Here is a 19842-nt window from a genome sequence, read left to right on the forward strand (position 1 = left end):
TTTCTACATCTTTAAACAGTATTTTAAAGATTAGATGTATTTAAGTTTCACTTCAGCGTTTCACTCAATTAAGAACTCTTCACATGAAGCATCTACAAATGAATCTCATATTTCAAACATAAATACAAAAGTGAAACAACATTTTGTAGAAAAAAGTATTTATTCTATGTTCTAGAAATGTCCATTTGAATTATTGACATTCACACCTAGAAAAACGTACATTTCAGTTCATTACTATGGAGACATTTTAACTTGGATTCAGAACACATGTAGCACAGAATCATCTTTGGCTAGAACACTAATAAAATATAAAGTAAGAACAAAAAAAGGCGAACAAACCACAGCAGAAAACTGATTTCAATGAAACTGTAAAAAACTTTGGCAGCATGTAATATGCACATCGGCGGAAGTGTGTAACCACTTTCTGTACTCCACAAAGCAAACCCAACGAGGCGCTTCAGTTTCCAGTTGGCACCGAGAATCAGAAAACATTACCTGATTAAGAGACTGAAGAAACATTATAAAGAGAAGGGGTGGCTTTTGTGTAACAATGATAATATAATCAGTTCTGGACGCACATTATCCATCAGTGAAGTCGCACACTTCTAGAGTTAGTGGACTGTAACCATGACAACGCTTTCTGCGCAGAGACCACTTTGCACATTTCAAAAGGCACGATGCAGCTTTTTCTGCAACAACCAGGTGTTCCTGAGGCTCATCCAAACCGCCATCCTTTCCAAACAGTCGCACAAAGTTTAAATACATATATTATCTGTTTCTCAATGATGTCCTAACGAAAGGAAACATTGATGTCACGTCGAAAAACATCGTAACAATGTTGGGACAAACGTCTTTGAAGCAGTGTTGAAGTGCAAAGAGAAAAGGTAAGAGGAGGTCAGCAAGTCCATCAGAAGTAGAACAGACTGTTTTGCATAAGTGTGCTGCTCTTCTACTCGGTGCGGAAGCTTCACACAAAGCAATACATTAAGGCTAAATACTCATTGGTGACGATGCAAAGTGCAATAAGCTGGATTACCAAAGCTCTATTTCTATCTTCATCAGGTTATTGTGTTAAAAAGAAGCGCACACATCTCTTACACCTGGTACGTCCCGAGTGCACACGTACTGCTTGTACACCCTTTAGTGTCCACTACAGTTTCTGGGTCTCTCTCACACGTTGCTGACGTTGTCCAGAATGTTGCGGGAGTTGTCTTCGGGCAGTCTGAAGCGGATGTGTCGTGTTTTCTCCCAGCCGCGGCGGATCTGTTGGAGGCGCCGGGCCACGCTGGGGACGCAGAGAGCCAGGCGGCCCAGCAGAGCCACGCAGGGCAGAACCAGAACCAGCATGAAGGTGGGCGGCAGCAGGAAGCGGTACTGGGTCCGGTCGAAGGCTCTGTCCCAGCCGAAGAGCAGAGTGTGGACGGTGGCCATGGACAGGGCGCAGTAACCCACTGTGGACTGCAGGGGGGAGACAATGTTAAAGAGGTTAAGAGGGTACATCTAGATCAGGGATGGGCAACTTGGATGGTGGTGGGGGCCACATCACTGATGTACTGGCCACCAGGGGGCCGCAGATTCACTTGGAACACACACACACAAAGATTCCATGTGTTGTATGTAATTATTAACACATATACTAAGTCTGACATCTTACAATCAAAGGGAACATCCCCAAAACATATATCAGTTCACAGACATGTTATTTCATTTTTACAAGTGGCATGTTTGGAACAGGTTATTAAACCGTGGAATAAAACTATTTTAAACTATTGGAAACCACGGAACATGTGTGTGTATTGAGATTAGCCATTAGAGGACATACACATGAAGTCATGAACCCTAACCCAGACGTTAGTCGTCTAACTTGAACCTAAAGCACTTGTCGTCTCTGCATTCCCCTTATTCCACAATGAGGGGAATGTCCACGCAGACACCCGTCAGCCCGCACTCGGCTGTTCCTCAGCGCCGCCCCCCTCCCTCCGCTGACATTATGAATGAAAAGCGTAGTAATCATAGATAACACGGCAGGGTCCGTGACAGTTTGTTTTCATCTGATTTCAAATAAACAAAGTCTTGGTTTTTAGAATATTAAACTTGTTTCGCCAAATTCAGATGATAAAAACAACTTGTAAGCTTGTAACGGCATAATTACAAGAGGCAACTTAACGTCACAGCAGGCATAACAACAGCCGGGGTTTCTTGTGAGGGTTGCCCCGGGACACAATACACACAAACGCGTCACAGATTATTTCGCGGTATTTGAAATCATCTACGCAGCTCGCGACGTAACTAGTGGACGGTATCAGTACTACAAGTAAAAAAAAAAATCTGAGGGCCGCAAAAAGAGGAGGTGGGGGCCGCATGCGGTCCGCGGGCCGCCATTTGCCCATCCCTGATCTAGATAAACTTAATGTCTTTCGCACAAAAAAAAGAAAACACTGCGACTAAAGCATGCAAGGAACGATAACCTACAAACCCAAGACAGACCGGGTTCAATTATGGAAAATAAAATGTCACCTTTAATGTAAAAATTGAAAACAATGATGATAATAAAACTGTGATATTTCCCTTTTAAGTGACTTATTATACCAGTTCATTACTTTAACTCACATCTCACAGGCTGCTGCGGCCCCCGAGGAAACCCCACTGGTGTGCATGTGTGTGTGTGTGTGTACGCTATTTACTGTGCCAACTGATTAAAAAGCTCCCTAAGAATGAGTCTGGTGGAGGCCAGCGGTTCAGGGTGGCATCATTCTTCCCAGATGATAATTATTTCCACTTGACAAGTGATGCATTCTTGCTACAGTGCTTTCAAATGACTGAAGGGGAACAGAGGAGTTTAAAAGAACAAGATGTTTCCTTGTGTCTGGTCTTAATATGTGTCCGTGTTGATGCTGTAAATGGAGCTGATGGTGATGCAGGGACAATGTTAGACTTGGTGTGACAATAAAGTATGATCTTATCGTAAATAATCACTAATTAAAATGCCATGTCTGCAGTTTTCACTTCCACATTAATGCCTAATAAGAGACATTGTTGCCATTACATTTCCTGCTCAGTCAAACACAACCCTAAGCAAAACAATTATGTTATTTGGTCTTCTGTAATTTGTGCACATTGAAACTGAACAAAAGAGACAGCGCCCCAACGGCCCAAAAGTATTAATTTGACTCTGATTCGGACGAGTCGGGGGCTTTCTCATTAACGGCAGGAAGCCTCTTCTGTGCAATCCCTACGCTTTAATGCCTCGAATAGTCAAAATAAATGTCTATCATGGGCACGACAAATGAAGAGTGTCTCGTTGTATTCAAAGTGGTTATATCTGTGTTAAAACAAGTCAAATAAATTCTCTACATCCTCTGTTGAAGCAGTTTTGCTGAACCCACAGTGTGCAGCTGTTTCAGGACATTTGACCCCTCTTAAAGATGCGTCATCAGAAGGAGAGGGGAAGTATTGTTGGTCTTTTTGAGGATTTTCTATAAGATTTTACTTTTGACTAACCTTGGTTATCATAGGAGGGCAAAAAGTGGTATTTTAAAGTGGACCTATCATGCTATATTTGAATAATATAGTGTAGGACCATACCTATAAGGCAGATTTATACTTTTTATTTTTCAAAATACCAAACAGATCATGCATTTTAGCCATTCCTCATTTCGCTCAATTTAACACCGTCTGATTCTGTGAGAACAGCGCCATCTACAGGCCTGGCATACGTACTACAGCGTCTCCAGCGCTTTCGAACGGCAATGTCTGTGGCTGTCTACTCCTGATTGGTGGAGTTGGCCCAATAGCCGTAGAGGCACTTCTGTGACGTCATAGAAGTGTTCAAATCTGGATCAGTCTGTATCAGATCCGTTGCAGCCCCTTTTTAAGAGATTTGGGTACGGAGGAAAAGAGAGAGGGTTGTGTTTCCTGACACTTGGTGAGTTCCCTGGAACACCGGGGACACATATTCATGTCTAAAAGACGTACACAAGTGCATTTTGCATGATAGGTCCCCTTTAAGTGACCAATATGTGGGCTGTTTTATTTATCTTGGAACACAGTTATGTTTCGATGCCATTCCTTGAGAGATAAAGAGAATCAGACTATGAATCAACCTTTTCTCATTGCGTGTATGTCCATTATAAACAAGTATGCGTCCTCTGCCTGGTGGACACAGACGGTAAACCCAGCGTCCTGCAGCTGTGAGAGCAGGTCTGGAGGCTCAGGGCAAGAAGTTTCTCTTCATCGCTCCGGCTCTCGACACATGACTAATCTGACGGCCACCGGATTAGCTGAACGGAAAGATGAAAGGGGAAAAGCAGTCGGCCCAGGAGTCATGGGGGAAAAGAGGCCACCATGGGGGGGAAGTGTGTGTGTGTGTGTGTGTGTGTGTGTGTGTGTGTGTGTGTGTGTGTGTGTGTGTGTGAACTGAGTCACGACTCTCCTGATGGCTGTGTCACAGCCTGATGTTAGCGCCAAATCTGGGGCAGCAGCAGGAGTGCAAACGCCGTGATTGTATGAGCCATGTAGAGACATGTAGAGATATGGAGTGCATCTGTCTGCATCAGCGTGACGCCTGTGTGTGGGTGTGTGTGTGTGTGTGTGTGTGTGTGTGTGTGTGTGTGTGTGTGTGTGTGTGTGTGTGTGTGTCAAGTGTCTGTCAATCTTCACCCATCATTGTGTATTAATCCCAGCTGCCTGTATGCAGCTGAATGTTTTTTTCAAGTGGTCTTTTTTTAGCTATACATCTATTGTGCATGTATTCATCACCATGCCAACAGTACACTATAGCTACCGTGCTATACCATTCTCCTTCCCGTTTGTGCCTACCTGTATGAAGGTGAACTCCCTCCAGTTGACAGAGTCGGCGACGGAGGGCAGCGAGGTGACGGCCAGCAGAGAGAGCAGTCCGAGCGCCATGATGCCCGCGGAGACGTACAGCTCCATCCTCCACACCTCCTCCTCCACCCACACCTCGTCCCCCTCCTTCATCTGGACACCACAGGACAGACAGCACTCTTCATCTCCAATTAACTCACCCGATGTACTGCAGCTACTTGTAAGTGTAGTAAATGATTATATAGCAAACGTCCAGTACAACAAATGCCACTTCTGCCAAGCCTAATTCAGTCGCTTAATTCATCATGATTTTATACATTTATATATATCATTGTTATGCTTATTAAATTAGTTCCTGCTTTGCTAATTTTGCTGTAACGCTAATGAAGGAATTAAAGGTAAATAAGTAAAAGGTGCTTGTGGCAGTACAGCACTTTGGTCTGGAGGTTTGAAAGTGCTTTCGAGGTAAAGCTGGATTGGGATCCCTCTCACCTGTCTCACAGCGAGGAGCAGTTTAAAGCGTGCCGACTTCCTCATGGGGAGGCTCAGACTGTAGATGGCGTGTAATGCTGCACACAGGAAGCTGCACAGTCCAAACTGCTTCCTGCACGTCAGCCAGCGGTCCAGCCAATTAGGGAAGCGGTTGTATTTGGTGCCGGACCACAGCTGGAAGAAGGCGGCACACAGACCAGGCAGGTAAACCAGCGCCAACATCACCAAGGCCACGGAGGGCAGAGTGACGTTCACCGTGTCGATGGGCATTTTGTAGAAGACGCTCTTCCCCGCCGTGACGTAGGGCTGCAGGACGTCCCGCAGGAAGTTGTACAGGTAGAAGAGGATGAAGAGAAACAGGGTGCAGAGGATGGGGATGCGCCAGGAAGGGAATAAAGACAGGGGGAGGTTTTCAATCTGCAGAGAAGAGGAGAGGAGGCCCATGTCGACCGGGACGAAGCCCATCCTGCGACAGAGCTGCATCACGGAGCTCTTGGCCGTGCTGCTGTTGCTGCACAGGAAGATCTGCAGGGAACAGAATACATATTTAGTCACAAGCAAGACGTATCCACGAATGCTGCTTCCCTGGACATCTGCAAGTCATCATTACAAACTCACACCGTCCCCCTGCTTCCGCTCCTACTTTATTTTGATTTGTTTTACCTTATTATTTGCCCTTTTGTCTGTTGGTCTGATTGTTCACCATGTGAAGCGACCTTGGGTCCCTTGAAAGGCGCGATACAAATGTCATCTATTATCATTATTAATGCATACTATGAGCAGATGTTCCCCACCTGTCTGCTTGCGTCTCGAGGTCCTCTCTGCAGCGCCCAGGCTGATATGGTGTTGAACCCTTTGACCACATTGCTCTCCGGAAACATGTCGGCCAGCTGCTCGGCGTTGGACGGCCCGTCGTGGTTGATTCTCAAACCGTTGCTCACGTCCACCAGCGTCTTCCCAGCCAGCGAGGGCTTCAGCTCCAGCAGCGTGGAGTGATGCTCGGGGTAAACAGCCAGAAACACCAGGGCTGCCTGACTGGCTGCCTCCACCTGAGAGGTCACCTGGAAGAGGACGGAGGAAGGGTTCAACTTGACAATCACAGGGCTGCAACAAGCGGCTAACGTGATAGTCGATTCATCGACTATTCGGACTATTACTGTACGCCTTGCACAATTTCTCAAGCGCTCTCATTTAGCCATCAACTTTTAGATTTAGCTTGAGGTTGTTTTAGGCATGTGGAAACTAACAATGAAGACACTAAAGATGAATACTTGATTCAAAAATACATATATTATTAAATTAACGAAACACATTTTGAACAAAACTAACATTGCTTTTTATTTAAATTAAATAAATAATATTTCACATCAAAAGAAACAACAATGTTTTAACAAATCGTATTAAATAATTTGATGACAGAACTGTGAACAGAATAGCTGAAACTTTAACTAACTAACTAACTATATCTCAGTTTCCTCTAATCATTAACCCATGCTTGTATCATGTAGTTAACTCCGTGTGTTGCTGCTAGCATACAGAACACCTGACGTGGAAACGTTGCTCGTGGACGGGGCTACAGAGCTACTAGAAAGACAGTCCGGTGCATTCCTCCGTCTGAGTGTGGAGCACTTTTGATAAATGTTTAGACAAACTGCTCGTGTTGCCGCCCTGACATGCTAAACACTTATTGCACTTTTGGCAACGAGCATCGAGACAGGTAAAGTTGAACCACACCTCGGAGCGAGTTCTCTCCACAGTGTGTTGCTGCATGTAGCGGCCGCGTGTGTGTGAACCGCCCCGGGAGAGAGATCTCGTCTGGATTGGAAAGATCGAAAATACATCATCGACGCATTTTTTTTGTCTTTTTGCATGTTAGAAACGAGTTGGCGAAACTAAGACTGCGATATAATGCTTATGTAGCAATAATACATGACATGTATTTTCTAAATGTCTCCGGTACCGATAAAAAGACCAATGACGTTGGAGCTTAACGGTGCGTAAAACACACGTGATGACGTCACCAACGAATCGACGACTGAATTAGTTGGCGACTAAATTGGTAATAGATGAAGTGGATTAGTTGTTGCACCCCTAATAGGAAGTTACATCTGTATCTATAATAAAGAAATAATCCAAAACGATAATCCATTTATTTGTTCCATCGCAGCACACATCTCTCCTTCAACTTGTTTAGCGTTCCCCGTCCAGCCGCTTCCCCTTAAACACACATAATACAGCAAATAGGAGACCGACGGGTTTCAACAAATATATTCGGGGGCGTAAACAACTAAGGTGAGTAGATAAATATTCAACAAATAATATCCGTAGGCCATGTATACTAATAAAACATGTTAAACAATTCAAATAAAAAGTGAAATGGCTCCGACAACGCCTACACCCTTATGAAGAACAACGCTCATTTATAAGAGTCCTTGTGGCTTTCGCGGTGACAAACACTGACAATGCAAAGGTGCGTAACTCTATTCCCAAACCACAACTGGGATTATCTGCTAAGCATCTCCTCATGATAATAGCAGCTGTTATTATGCCGTGTGGGTAAAGTCCGTGAGTAAACATGTAATTAGCACCTTAGGACGGCACTGACAACACTCATTACATGGTGAGTGTGGGTGTGTGTCAGAGTGTGTGTGTCACCTCCGCCTCTTCGGGGAAAAAAGCCTCAGAGAGCTTGGGGTTGCGACTCCCCACCACCACCTGGTATCCGGAGGACACCAGCCTCCTGGCCAGCGAGCGGGAGAAGTCGCCCGTTCCAATGATGCCGATCACCGGAGAGTCAGACATGGAGGCTTCCAGATGTCTCGAGCCTCCTGCTTCACCTCTGTCGCGGATTAAAGGCCTCGCCATGTCATCAGGCATCATGCGCTGATGAATCTGTGGAGAGGACACATGGAGATGGTTCATTTAGACTCAGGTGACCTCGACTGGATGCACAGTCAGACATAGAAAGGAGGATAAAACACTTTCCATTAGGCTTTAAGATGTTGATTGTAAGGTCTAAAAAAAGGCTGTTTTGAATGGTGTACTTTTCCTCCACTACGTGTATTGAATACTTTTAGTTTTCTTACAGATGTGGATGAATGATGTGAAATCTAATCAAGTGTTAAATCAAACATTAGTTCCACCTGGAGTGAATCCACCAGCTACCCTGCAGTCTACAAAGTACTTCAGACTAGCTGCACCTTCACCAGCTTTGAGAACACTTTCATGATCAATCATTATAAAACATATCATATATATTATTCTGAAATGGACCAATCTGCACAATGACTACTTTCACTGTCTTTCACTATATTTTGATGAGAATACTTTTCTACTTTCACTTGAGGAACATTTTGAATGCAGGACTTTTACTGAAACAAAGTATTCCTACACTCTGGTACTTCTACTTTTACTCAAGTACAAGATCTGAGTACTTCTACTTTTACTCAAGAACAAGATCTGAGTTCTTCTACTTTTACTCAAGTACAAGATCTGAGTACTTCTACTTGTACTCAAGTACAAGCTCTACTTCTTCCACCTCTGATTATAATATCAAAACATTACTAGCAAGCCTGCCATAAATGCAAAACTTAATCCACGAACTCCACTGTTTTGAAGATACAAAAGTCGTTAACATACATAACAAGCAGTCGAAATAATTAGTAAAAACGTCCTTTTTTTATTCAAATACTGCTTTGGTTATAATGCAAATGTATGCCGAATTAACCAGACAACCTAAATTATTCTGAAACAGTTGCAAGAAATGTTATAGGACGCATTAAAGCCAATAAGAAATTAAATTGCTTGAAATGTAAATAGGCTTTCACAACAAAACCGAAGTGGCTTGTTGCCCTTGACTGAACTCGTGGACACTTTAAAGTTCCTCTCTCTAACAAACCAAGCAACACAGGCACATATAAGCGAACATTCGAATAAATAAGTGGTTTAAATAGTTTAAGTCAGTCTTTGTTAGTAGTTAAAGCGGTATTTTGTACCTACTTTCAGGTACTTGCTCACCCTCTCCTCCGCTCTGCGCAAACTGAGCGGTTCTTCCTGATACGGTGACGCAGCAGCAGAAGCCCCGCCCCCTCCACGCCCCCATGTGTGAGCAGAAGATAACATTGAGTGAGCTGCCTGCACACATGTACCAACACAATACATATGATACGAAATCCTCCCAGAAGACGCATAATAGACCGTTAACATTACAATAAAAATGCTGCACTTTTTAATATGGTGTTTAAAAAAGTGCTTTACAAGAATGGGGAAAAAGCAGGAATATAAAATGAGATTTGAAGCATGCATGACCCTTTCTCTTGCTTTCCCCCCATCTTCTAAGGAGGGTTGTACTGTATATATAATATATACTGACTGATAAAAATCTATATGATGTCTTTACACACTCTTCAATTTACTGCAGAATATGAACATTTGTATACGTTCACACATTTCGGCCAAATACTACTTTAAAACTGTAGCTAGTCCACTTCAAATTCAGATGTATTGTTCATACTTGTTTCCCCTTTATTTGTAATATTTTTATATATATTTGGTTTGTAAATCTTTGTTTCTTGTACACATTTTCCTTACTTTTCTCTATATATCAATTGTATCCTATACTGTGTTAATATAGCTTAATATAATGGTGGATAGCTTTTGGACTGTACCACAAGTACAATCTATATTAAATATGCCCTTGAGAAAAATAAATGGCACACCAAAAAACAGACGGGCATAATAGAGAAGAGTAGAGACACTAAATAATATGCATTAGGTCTAAATAGAGGCAGACTTTTAATAGTAGTCTCTCGCTTGACTCCATCTGCTGCTGTCAGTGTATTTGATTAACTGGCCCTGGGATTAGGAGAGAAAAGCCAAAGCAAAATTGTGTTAAAAAAGAAACGTCTGACCGCAGGTTACACACTGTCAACATGACTTCATCACGTCTGCCTTTGCCACTTGCAAAAGGTTGAAGCCCTCAGGCTCACAGCGCTGCATCAGTGTCACCCACTAACAGACACACGCACACACACAGACACACACAGACACACACACACACACACACACACACACACACACACACACACACACACACACACACACACACACACACACACACACAGAGCATGCACGCCACCCTCTCTTCTAGTCTCTAGGCTATGGCCTCGTGTTTGCGCTTCCGGTCACATTCCTTGACATAGATATATGATTTTAAGATTTCTTATTCATAGGTATTGATTACAGTCTTCTGGTGTGGAACTGGTAACCCCTTACTCTTACACGTCAAATCAATTAAAGTTATTCTAACCATAGGGGACAGACTCTCCCTAAAGCCACCCTGCTAACAGAGGGCTACAGTGAAGTGCTAGAATAGCAAGGGTTCCCTCGACAAAATGCAATAGAAAATGAGCTCTGTGTACTTATATGGTTTGTTCGGCAGGATTATGTTCACATATTTACACTTTGATCATTTTTAAAACCTAAATGCAAAAGTATAAAGCTAATGTTAGGCTTCAAAGGGACAACATCACGTTCACATGAATGTATGTCACCACAGCTAAGCTAAAGGTGGCTAATGTTCGCCCTGATGACATTTAGTCGTCTCTTTCAACCGTGACATAATTTCTATTGTGAACCAAATGTGAGAATATCTTGAAGCACAGACCTTATTTCAGGCATCTCACCAAAAACATGTTTAAAAAAGCAACTGGAAGAAGTGGTAAAATGCTAACTCGTTGTCATTGTCGCCATTGCTAATATTTAAAAGAAAAATAGCAAACGGCAGGGTTTCGTAACCTTTCCTTGCCTTTAATGCTGTTCCCCGTTTCATAATAACATGACCACAGCGATTAGAGAGCGGCCAGGGAAAGGCACGGTCATAAACGGTTAGCCTGAGGTGGACGAACTCAGCCACGTTGGCCTCTGACGGGCTTCACTGTCAACATGTGACATGGAGGAAGACAGTCTGTGGATTCCGGAGCCGAGGTGTCTTCACCAGAGATTAGGGACACATGTTGGGACAGGAGCTGATGCTGCAAGTTTACCGCTGCATTGTTGTGGCTCAGTGGGGGTTTCCCACATACTCAGTGCGTAGAGGGCTGGACTTCGAATCAGGGCAAGTTCGAGTCCCACTGCAGTCAGCATGTCGTTCACCCCGCATTGCCCACAGCACTGAATGTATGTTAGTCGCTTTGGATAAAAGCGTCTAACGAATGACATGTGATGTAACATACAACAGCTACAGTACTTGCCCGTCTATGCCTCAACACTATGGTACTCTAAAAAAGAGGATAGCTGCATGATGGAAGCCGTTTCTTGTGAATCCCTCAAGCTTAACGGGGCGATTTGAATCCAGCATGTGTGGCCGAAACACTACTTCAAAGAGAGACAAAGACTGAATGCATTACATGGCTTTTGCAGAAACGGTATTAAAAAAAAGACTGACTCCAAGGCAAGCTTCTGTCTGCCATTTTTACACAAAAACACCCTGAAAAACAGTCTTTGTGTTTCAGTGATTCCCTGATTCCAGGTGTAATATGAATGTGTCTCACTGTGTGATATGACACAGCAGTCCTTTAGCATGCAGCGTGATGAGCAGCCGTAGCGCTGCAGGGCAGGATAGTCTGAGCAGCGGCAGTGCATAATGCGGACAGTGTGTCGTGCATGGCTCACTATCGCCTACAGATACGGTTCACTGTACTAATCCCGAGTAAAGGTCGTTACTGCAGTCATGGAGCACAGTTCTTCCTGCATACTTATTCTTAGGGCTTTGCAGCCAAGTGTCATTTCAGTGGATGAAAATGCATCTTTGTCTTTACATTTCAACCTCGATTTCGTTTTAGCCCGAGCTCTCATGACTCGGCGTGCTCTTGCTCACCTTCAGACGTGAGCCGCCCAGCAGGAGTCATGTTCTGGGGGTTAAAGCTGAGCTGAGCACGAGTTGAAATTGCTTCGGGGGGGCTTGGCTTCTGCACTGTGACTGTAGGGCTTCGGCTAAGCCTCGTCTCTGGCCTCTGAAGGTTTCTCAACATCGCCTTGAGCTCTAAAGCCTCTGTCGTGGATGTGAGGCCTTCGCTCCAATTCCAGGTGCTTAGTACCCAGCATGCACTTTTGAAGTATTTCAGGTCCTTCATGGGGGGATATTTGGAGCGACGCAATCAATAGACGCTTTTAATTTTCAATTACGCTCTTTTTTTGCTGCCTCAAAAGCTTGTGTAAAAGTCTTATTCAGCTGTGCTTATGAAACATATGGTGAGAACAAGCGGTGGCCTCCCTGGAACAAAGCCGGCTAAGGAGGTATTTAAGACAGATTTGTATGCAATAGAGTAATGATTGTCTGCACACAGGGAGAATTTTAATTTGCCGGAGAATCGAAATTCACGGCCTGTGGCTCCGCACATCGTGAAACAAGACATCAAATATGTCGCTGCCGCCGGGGAGCTCGGAGCTGAAGGTGTCGGCTGCTGTCAGACATCCTTAGTCCATTTCCTGCATAAATGATCTGCTTTCCTTCTGCCCCTCTGTCTTCTCCTGCGTGTGTGTGGCTGGTCATGTGATGTCACACACTAACCTGCCCTTAGCCTTCGCTCCTGACTTTGAGGAGTCATGCTCCGAGTCAAATATTCGGGTGTATTTGATATCACAAGTGTAAACAGGATTTTAACCGTGTCAAGGCGGACTTGTAAATAATGAAAGCAAGAATGTGTGACATTTTGAGGTATTTCCATTGATTTGGAGAGCGCTTCTAAAACTATTATGGTTGGAAAAAGATTTAGAAATAAATACATTTCCCACTCTGACTTATCATACTGCGTTAGACATTAATCCAAATCCCCAATCTTGTACCTGAGGAATGTATGCATCTGTTTTTGAAATCATAACTCCCAAAGGGGAATATGGGTGAATACATATATGGTAATGCTGGCCATGTATCCAGCTGGTTGAGATGTATTCAAATACATATGGCATCATTTGGCATTTTAAGGCTATTCATATATGCATGGATTGATACATTTAAGTATAATATGGAGATATGTTTCTACTTTAAATACTGAGCATCCTTTGCTGAATTATGATAAATATTTAGTGCCATCTTGAATAAGAATTGCGCAGACTTCAACTTTACGCACTGACTGATTCTCTTATCAAGTCAGCTGAGTCCAAAGAGAGGACTTCCTGTTTTGCCTTTAAAAATAAAACCCCTTCTTACAATTTGATTTAGTGTCTAATAAGAAACTGCTCTGTGTTTTCTGGTGCGGTGGTGGAAAACGTAATATTCATAATGATATAAAAAATGCAATATTGTGAAGAAAATGATGTTGCATTTGTTAGAGTTGCAGTTTATTTTACCCGGTGTATGCTGTTGGGTACAGGATGATTGAAAACAAATGTACTTATAGGATTCTTACTATGAATGTATATCCTCAAGGACATGGTTAAATACACTTACTAAGTGGCTTTGGAAACAAATTAAATGTAATATAGTGTCCAGTGGTGTAAAGTAACTATAGATTTACTCCAGTACCGGACTTAAGTACAATTCTGAGGTACATAATATGTACCTTAGAATTGTACTTAATTGGCCGATTTCAGAATAATATATATTATATTTACTACATATAATATATTAGTCTGAAATGGGCCAATCTGCATAATGAGTACTTTTACTTTTGGTACTTTAAGTATATTTTGATGCCAATACTATTGTACTTTTACTTGAGTAACATTTTGAATGCAGGACTAAGAGTATTCCACTTACTCAAGTACAAGATCTGAGTACCCATTATTTAACATCGGCTCGTCGTTCTTTCATATTCTTAAATCCTCCTAACCTATTGTTTTAATCTGAAGGGCTTATTCTCCATCTTCCGGTTTCATCTTGGGCATCTTCCCCAGCTGGCTGCAGCTCTCCATCCAGCCGCTGCCCAGAGGCGTGAAGCCATCATCGCAACATCTGGACACTTGATTAACTTCCACTCATTTCCTCCCGAAAGCCTCCTCCTCCGTCACCATTCCTGTCCAGAGGGGCTCCGCGGGCTTCCTGTCGACCCTCCGTCCCCGGAGAAAGTGGACGGTGGTCCTGCTGGTGATCGTCGCGATGGTCCTGATCGCTCTGGCCGTGGCCGTCCCGTTACTTCTGCTCCGCGCGCCGGACACCTCTGCGTACCACTACGAGATGATGGGCACCTGTCGGATGGTGTGCGACCCGTACACTCCCAAACCTGGCGCCACCACCATGGAGGTGATCCAAAACGGTGTCGCTCCGCAGCCCCCCATGGCGCAGGGGAGCCGAGGGGAACCGGGGAGAACGGGGAAAACGGGAGCGAGGGGCACACCGGGAGCACCAGGACCCCCGGGTCCGAGGGGCCCCCCAGGGGAAAGAGGAGTCAGGAAAGTCGCCGCGGTGACCGGAGCTGGCGGTTCTGATAACGCAGAGTTGGAAAGTGTGAACTCCACGTCCAGCGGATTCAAGATCGCTTTCTACGTGGGTCTGAAGAACCCACACGAGGGCTACGAGGTATTAAAGTTTGACGACGTGATTACAAACTTGGGGAACCGGTACGACGCGAGCACCGGGAAGTTCACCTGCCATGTGTCCGGGATCTATTTCTTCACCTACCATGTGCTGATGCGCGGAGGAGACGGGACCAGCATGTGGGCCGACCTGTGCAAAAACGGACAGGTAACTAGAGAGCATGAGCAACAAGACGATAAGGAACTAGCAGATTGTTATCTTATCTTTTTTAAATGAAGATTATTACATTTAAAGCAGCTTAATCGAGTCATAAAATGTGCATTTTACGCACAAAATGTTCATTTTAGGCACACAATTAGTATATTATTAGTATATTACTATATGTTATTCTTGTCTGCACTTATTGTATAACTGCACGACTCACTCCTGGGTAACATCTGGGATATTTCTGTTGTTGTGAGTTTGGATGATTGTGAGTGTTTCCTCCCAGATGTTAACAGCAGCTGGATCAGGAGTTACAAACAAGTCTTAATATAATCAGTAGTATTCATTGAGGATAAGCATCTGGCTCAAATATTATTAGGGTTGCCCCCTTCTATTGACAAATCAGTCGTGTTGGTGCTGGTACTATGATTTCTCAAGTTGATTGTCTATCAAAAGAGATATTTGAATATTAGTTAGAGTCCTCTGAGCATCTAGAAAGAGCCATGTCTGTGCCAGTAGTGAGGGTCCTCAAGGAAACAAGTAAAAAAGGACCGTTGTTCCAAAATGCATATAAACGTGGAAAGTTTCTAAATAAATCCAATGAACTTACATTGTTTGATTTACCATCAAATATTTGAGACATGGAGGGGTACAATGTGTGACTAATCTTAATGTGTATCTTTAATTGTTGTGTTGTGATTGTGGTAGTCTTGCCTGTGGTTGTGTGACGTCATGTTGTTTTGTTGGTTGTGTTCTTGCTGCTGTGTGTTGGTCGTACCATATGTTAGGACCCCCTTGAAAACGAGACGGGTTATTCCTAAATGAATACATCTCCTTTAATTAACCACTGCTCATTACAGGAAGTGTTGTCCTCTGTTCCCCAGGTCAGAGCCAGCGCCATCGCCCAGGACGCAGACCAGAACTACGACTACGCCAGCAACAGCGCCGTGCTGCACCTGGACTCTGGAGACGAGATCTACGTCAAGCTGGACGGAGGCAAAGCTCACGGGGGGAACAACAACAAGTACAGCACCTTCTCCGGCTTCATCTTATACCCCGACTAAACACCGGCGGCACAGCACGGACAGTAGCACTGAGAACTGTTTTAAGTATATGGTCCAATGTGTTTCTCTACATGGGATTGTCTGTACGTTCTGTTCTGCGACCTTTTGTACGTGTGTTTCATTTCAGTTCAGCTGTCGGCAGAGTTTCTATCAGACCTAAAGTGACCCATACTTGCTCTGAGCGGGGAAGCCATCAGAAGTTCCTTTGACACATTTCAACAACGCTTAAGGGAACAGGCCACACCAGCTGCTCACTCAGTGTATTAATGGCGTCTCCTATTTCAGGCTCAGACGGCAAAATACATCTATTGAAATGTAGAGAAAAATCTTTTTGACAGCATTTCTTCAAAGAGAAATGTTATGTCAAATCATTTGACCAGAATCACCACGATAAGTCCATTCTTCGGTGGGGGAAATACATGGGTATCTTTCAAAAATGTTCAAATGTACTTTGTAGTGACAGACATTTACGTTGTTGACCTTTAGCGGAACAGAGCTAACGAATGCAAACTAAAGGAAGCTAGCCAATTAGCTGTGCACTAATTGAACCTGCTGTGATGAAGTATAAACAGTTTAACATAAGAGACGTGGTCAGGATCAAATCCAACCAGAAGGAATGCTTATCTACTGGTAATCGGGGATAAATATAGTACTTCAAAACTAGTTGTCTCTTGTTTAAAAAACCTGCAAATAAGTGAGGATTTTTGGAGGAAAAGGCGATTAGCAAAGTAAATGCAGGAGAACATGGTAACCAGTAGGATAGCATATTAGCTAAAGTGTTTCACCAAGTAATCAAGATCCTACCACCAAATATGTGTGTTGAAATGCCGCTACTTGGTGTGACCGGGCCTTTTACTAAGTGCATCACATCTGATTTACTACCGTATGGTAACTCAACTTACAGCCACATGAATTTCCTTCATTCTTATTTATTTGTTGCTCTAATGTAAGCATATCATCAGCCATCATTCCATATCCTTCTTGCAATGTTTCATGCACTTCAATTGGATAAGCTGTTTTAAAAGAAGTTGTGTGAGTGGTTCACTGGAACACACTTTAAAATGCATTCAAGAAGCAAAGAAATGAAAATCGAGGCCAGTTTAATTTGCGAAATCGTGGTGCTTCGCGTGGTGTTTCACTAAATGTCCCAATAACCACGACACATGGAAGTCTTGCAATTGATATTGACTCGGTTATATTTTGATGTCATATATACAAATAAATATGATTTGACAAAACTTGCTTTGTGTACAAATCTCTGACCTAAGGGGTGTCGTCTTGTTTAAACGCAACTTGGGGTCATGCAGTGGCAGAAGTCGTCTTTGCAGCCGTTTCCCCAGGGGTATAAAGCAGCGAGCGATCTGCCTGATGTTCGTCTCTTCGTGTTCCCTTCCCCAGGCTGCCTGTCTGCATGCGTTGCATTGCTCTGTGCACACTGTGCCCTGCTCTCTGGCTCCCAGGTGCCTCTCTGGATGGCCTTTGCTCCACTGTAGCTTGCAGACTCTTTTAGTCACCGACACCATTCTGCGCACTGCAAATCTCTTTCTTAATGTATTATGTCATTCTGTTTATTGTCATTTCAAAGTGTTGCAAATGCGAATCAACAAATATTTAGATTTTTTAAGCGATAAATAGATAATTTATCTGCAATTGCTTTAAAAAAAGATAATAACGATGCCTTTCTTTGTGTTTTGGGGCAGAATAGTTATCAGCCTTGGCTCAGAAACAATTCTTTTCGATATTTCGTGGACTAAATAACAACGAAATGAATCAAGAAAACCACGACCAGACTTATGGCTAAGGGAAATAACAGTAAGTTGTGGCACCATGGCTAAAGCATTACGTGGAGAGGTTGTGTAAGATTCAATTTAATAATGTGGAAACCTTTTAAACCTCTCTCAGCTATAACCGTTATCTTCTGTCACTTTAACGCTTTTATTCTGAAGGACTGCGAGGTGGCTCAGAGGCAAAGCAGGCCAGGCTGTACGCTGACAGTGAGACGAAACGTAAAGGATATTCTTTATGCGTCTCTTCAGATCTGCTAAGACATAAGACGGCGTCTGGAAGCTGCTGGCTGCCGGCTCCAGTGTTTCACTTCTGATTAACTTGTTTTAAGATTTGCAAATGCTGCACCAAATATGGCCGTAAGCCTTCATTAAGATGATGGCTGCTTTGTGTACGCTTCATTCTTTATTTCCATCCCTCCCCCTCAAGAACACACACTAAACAGCTGTTTACACACCAGCACTGTCGATTTAAATGGAAATTGTGGAAAACAAATATTAGCATGTCTGGTTAGATAAACATCTATTAAGGTGTTGGCTTGTTTCCTGCTCTCTCCTCCTCAGAGGCACCGAGTTAATCTGAGCTGCTCCGAGAAAACCAAATCACGTTTGGACCCGTTGTTTTTTGACGAAAAGGGTACGTGTGCAAAAGACAGAAAGCGTGAACACTAGATTAATCATTTGGTTTTGCTTTGGTTTCTCTCATCTCTATAATGTGTGGACATTTCAAAGCTATCATGACGACAATGTGACACTTAGGATAGCGTAGATGTAGCCATCTATTAGCATTTGATTTGGACACGTAACATAAGGTTTAATTATGTCTTATGGCAATTAGAACATTGTTTAATAAACTGAGTGATTTGAATAGCATGTTTACGACTAGGAGAAAATGTTAAAAACCCAGGAAGTGATGAAGAAAAGTGTCTGTAGGTTTAGACATGTGAGCTGCAGCGAGGATGCTTCTGTGCAGAGGCCTTTAGACTACTCAGAGATCAAAGCCCTGACTGCAGACACATTTAGGATGAAAAGTGGAGCTGCTGACACCAACTGAGACATCAACAGTGTGTGTGTCACCGGCTCACACGCAAACACACACACACACACACACACACACACACACACACACACACACACACACACACACACACACTTAAGGACACGATAGATGATCATGCATCCCCCTCGTCTGGGTGACAGTGAGGTATTGCTGACTGACAGACGGAGTAGTGAAATTCTCTGATGGATGAGATAAGTGGGACACACACACACACACACACACACACACACACACACACACACACACACACACACACACACACACACACACACACACACACACACACACACACACACACACACACACACACACACACACACACACACACACACACACACACACACACACACACACACACACACACACACACGTATTGTGTTCAGGTGAATGCAACAGGAGTAATGATAGCAGGTGACCGAAGGCAGGTTTTAAGTGTGTTTTTCATGCAAATATCCTTAGAGTAAACAATGCTTTCATTATTTAAACCTCAAAGATGTAATGTTATAATATCATAACACGGTATCCCAAAGTAAAGAGCAGCCTGACATCATTTATTTCAGAAAGCTCCTGATTAAATCGACATGAAAAACGGTGTTAGGCGAGCTCTCCGCTCAGGCAGCCAATCATCGGGACATTTTTAAAACCTCTTCTCATTCTTCGTCCCCGCGATGATTGATCCATCACTAACACTCATGTCTGAGATGCAAATGCCAGCGCGGCATGAGCGAAATATTAAAGAGGGACATCCGAAGGGACCGACAGAGAGAGGGTGAAAGCCGAATGTGACACCTCAAAAACCTTCTGCTTATCTCCCTCTTTTGTTTGCTTGTTCAAGCTGCTGTGCTGCAACCCACACAGCTGGGAGAGCAAGAGAAAGGCGCCAAAAGTGAAGAGCCGCTGCATTAAAGATGTGAACAGAGGAACAATGGCTGTCTG

At 43.5% G+C, this 19842-nt stretch overlaps 2 protein-coding genes across 4 annotated transcripts; one reads left to right on the forward strand and one right to left on the reverse strand.

Annotated features, from left to right (window-relative positions):
* Window positions 1-141: 141 nt before the first annotated feature.
* Window positions 142-9453, reverse strand: steap3 (STEAP family member 3, metalloreductase). 3 transcript variants are annotated; one of them, XM_034101758.1, is made up of 6 exons: window positions 9337-9453; window positions 7975-8211; window positions 6114-6380; window positions 5320-5844; window positions 4819-4980; window positions 142-1458 (listed from the first exon to the last, which is right to left on the reverse strand). In XM_034101758.1, the coding sequence occupies exons 1-6, from the start codon at window positions 9439-9441 to the stop codon at window positions 1171-1173; spliced, it is 1584 nt and encodes a 527-aa protein (XP_033957649.1). In that variant the 5' UTR covers window positions 9442-9453; the 3' UTR covers window positions 142-1170. The 3 variants fall into 3 exon arrangements, with proteins under 3 accessions (XP_033957649.1, XP_033957634.1, XP_033957656.1); XM_034101743.1 differs by having other exon boundaries at window positions 9319-9453; XM_034101765.1 differs by having other exon boundaries at window positions 9315-9373.
* A 3075-nt stretch (window positions 9454-12528) lies between these two features.
* On the forward strand, window positions 12529-17239 carry c1ql2 (complement component 1, q subcomponent-like 2). The gene is made up of 3 exons (XM_034101794.1): window positions 12529-12615; window positions 14170-15001; window positions 15883-17239. The coding sequence occupies exons 2-3, from the start codon at window positions 14417-14419 to the stop codon at window positions 16060-16062; spliced, it is 765 nt and encodes a 254-aa protein (XP_033957685.1). The 5' UTR covers window positions 12529-12615; window positions 14170-14416; the 3' UTR covers window positions 16063-17239.
* The last annotated feature ends 2603 nt before the right edge of the window (window positions 17240-19842 follow it).

This window comes from Pseudochaenichthys georgianus, chromosome 2 (genome assembly GCF_902827115.2).
Source record: "Pseudochaenichthys georgianus chromosome 2, fPseGeo1.2, whole genome shotgun sequence".
Classification (NCBI taxonomy): Eukaryota; Metazoa; Chordata; class Actinopteri; order Perciformes; family Channichthyidae; genus Pseudochaenichthys; species Pseudochaenichthys georgianus.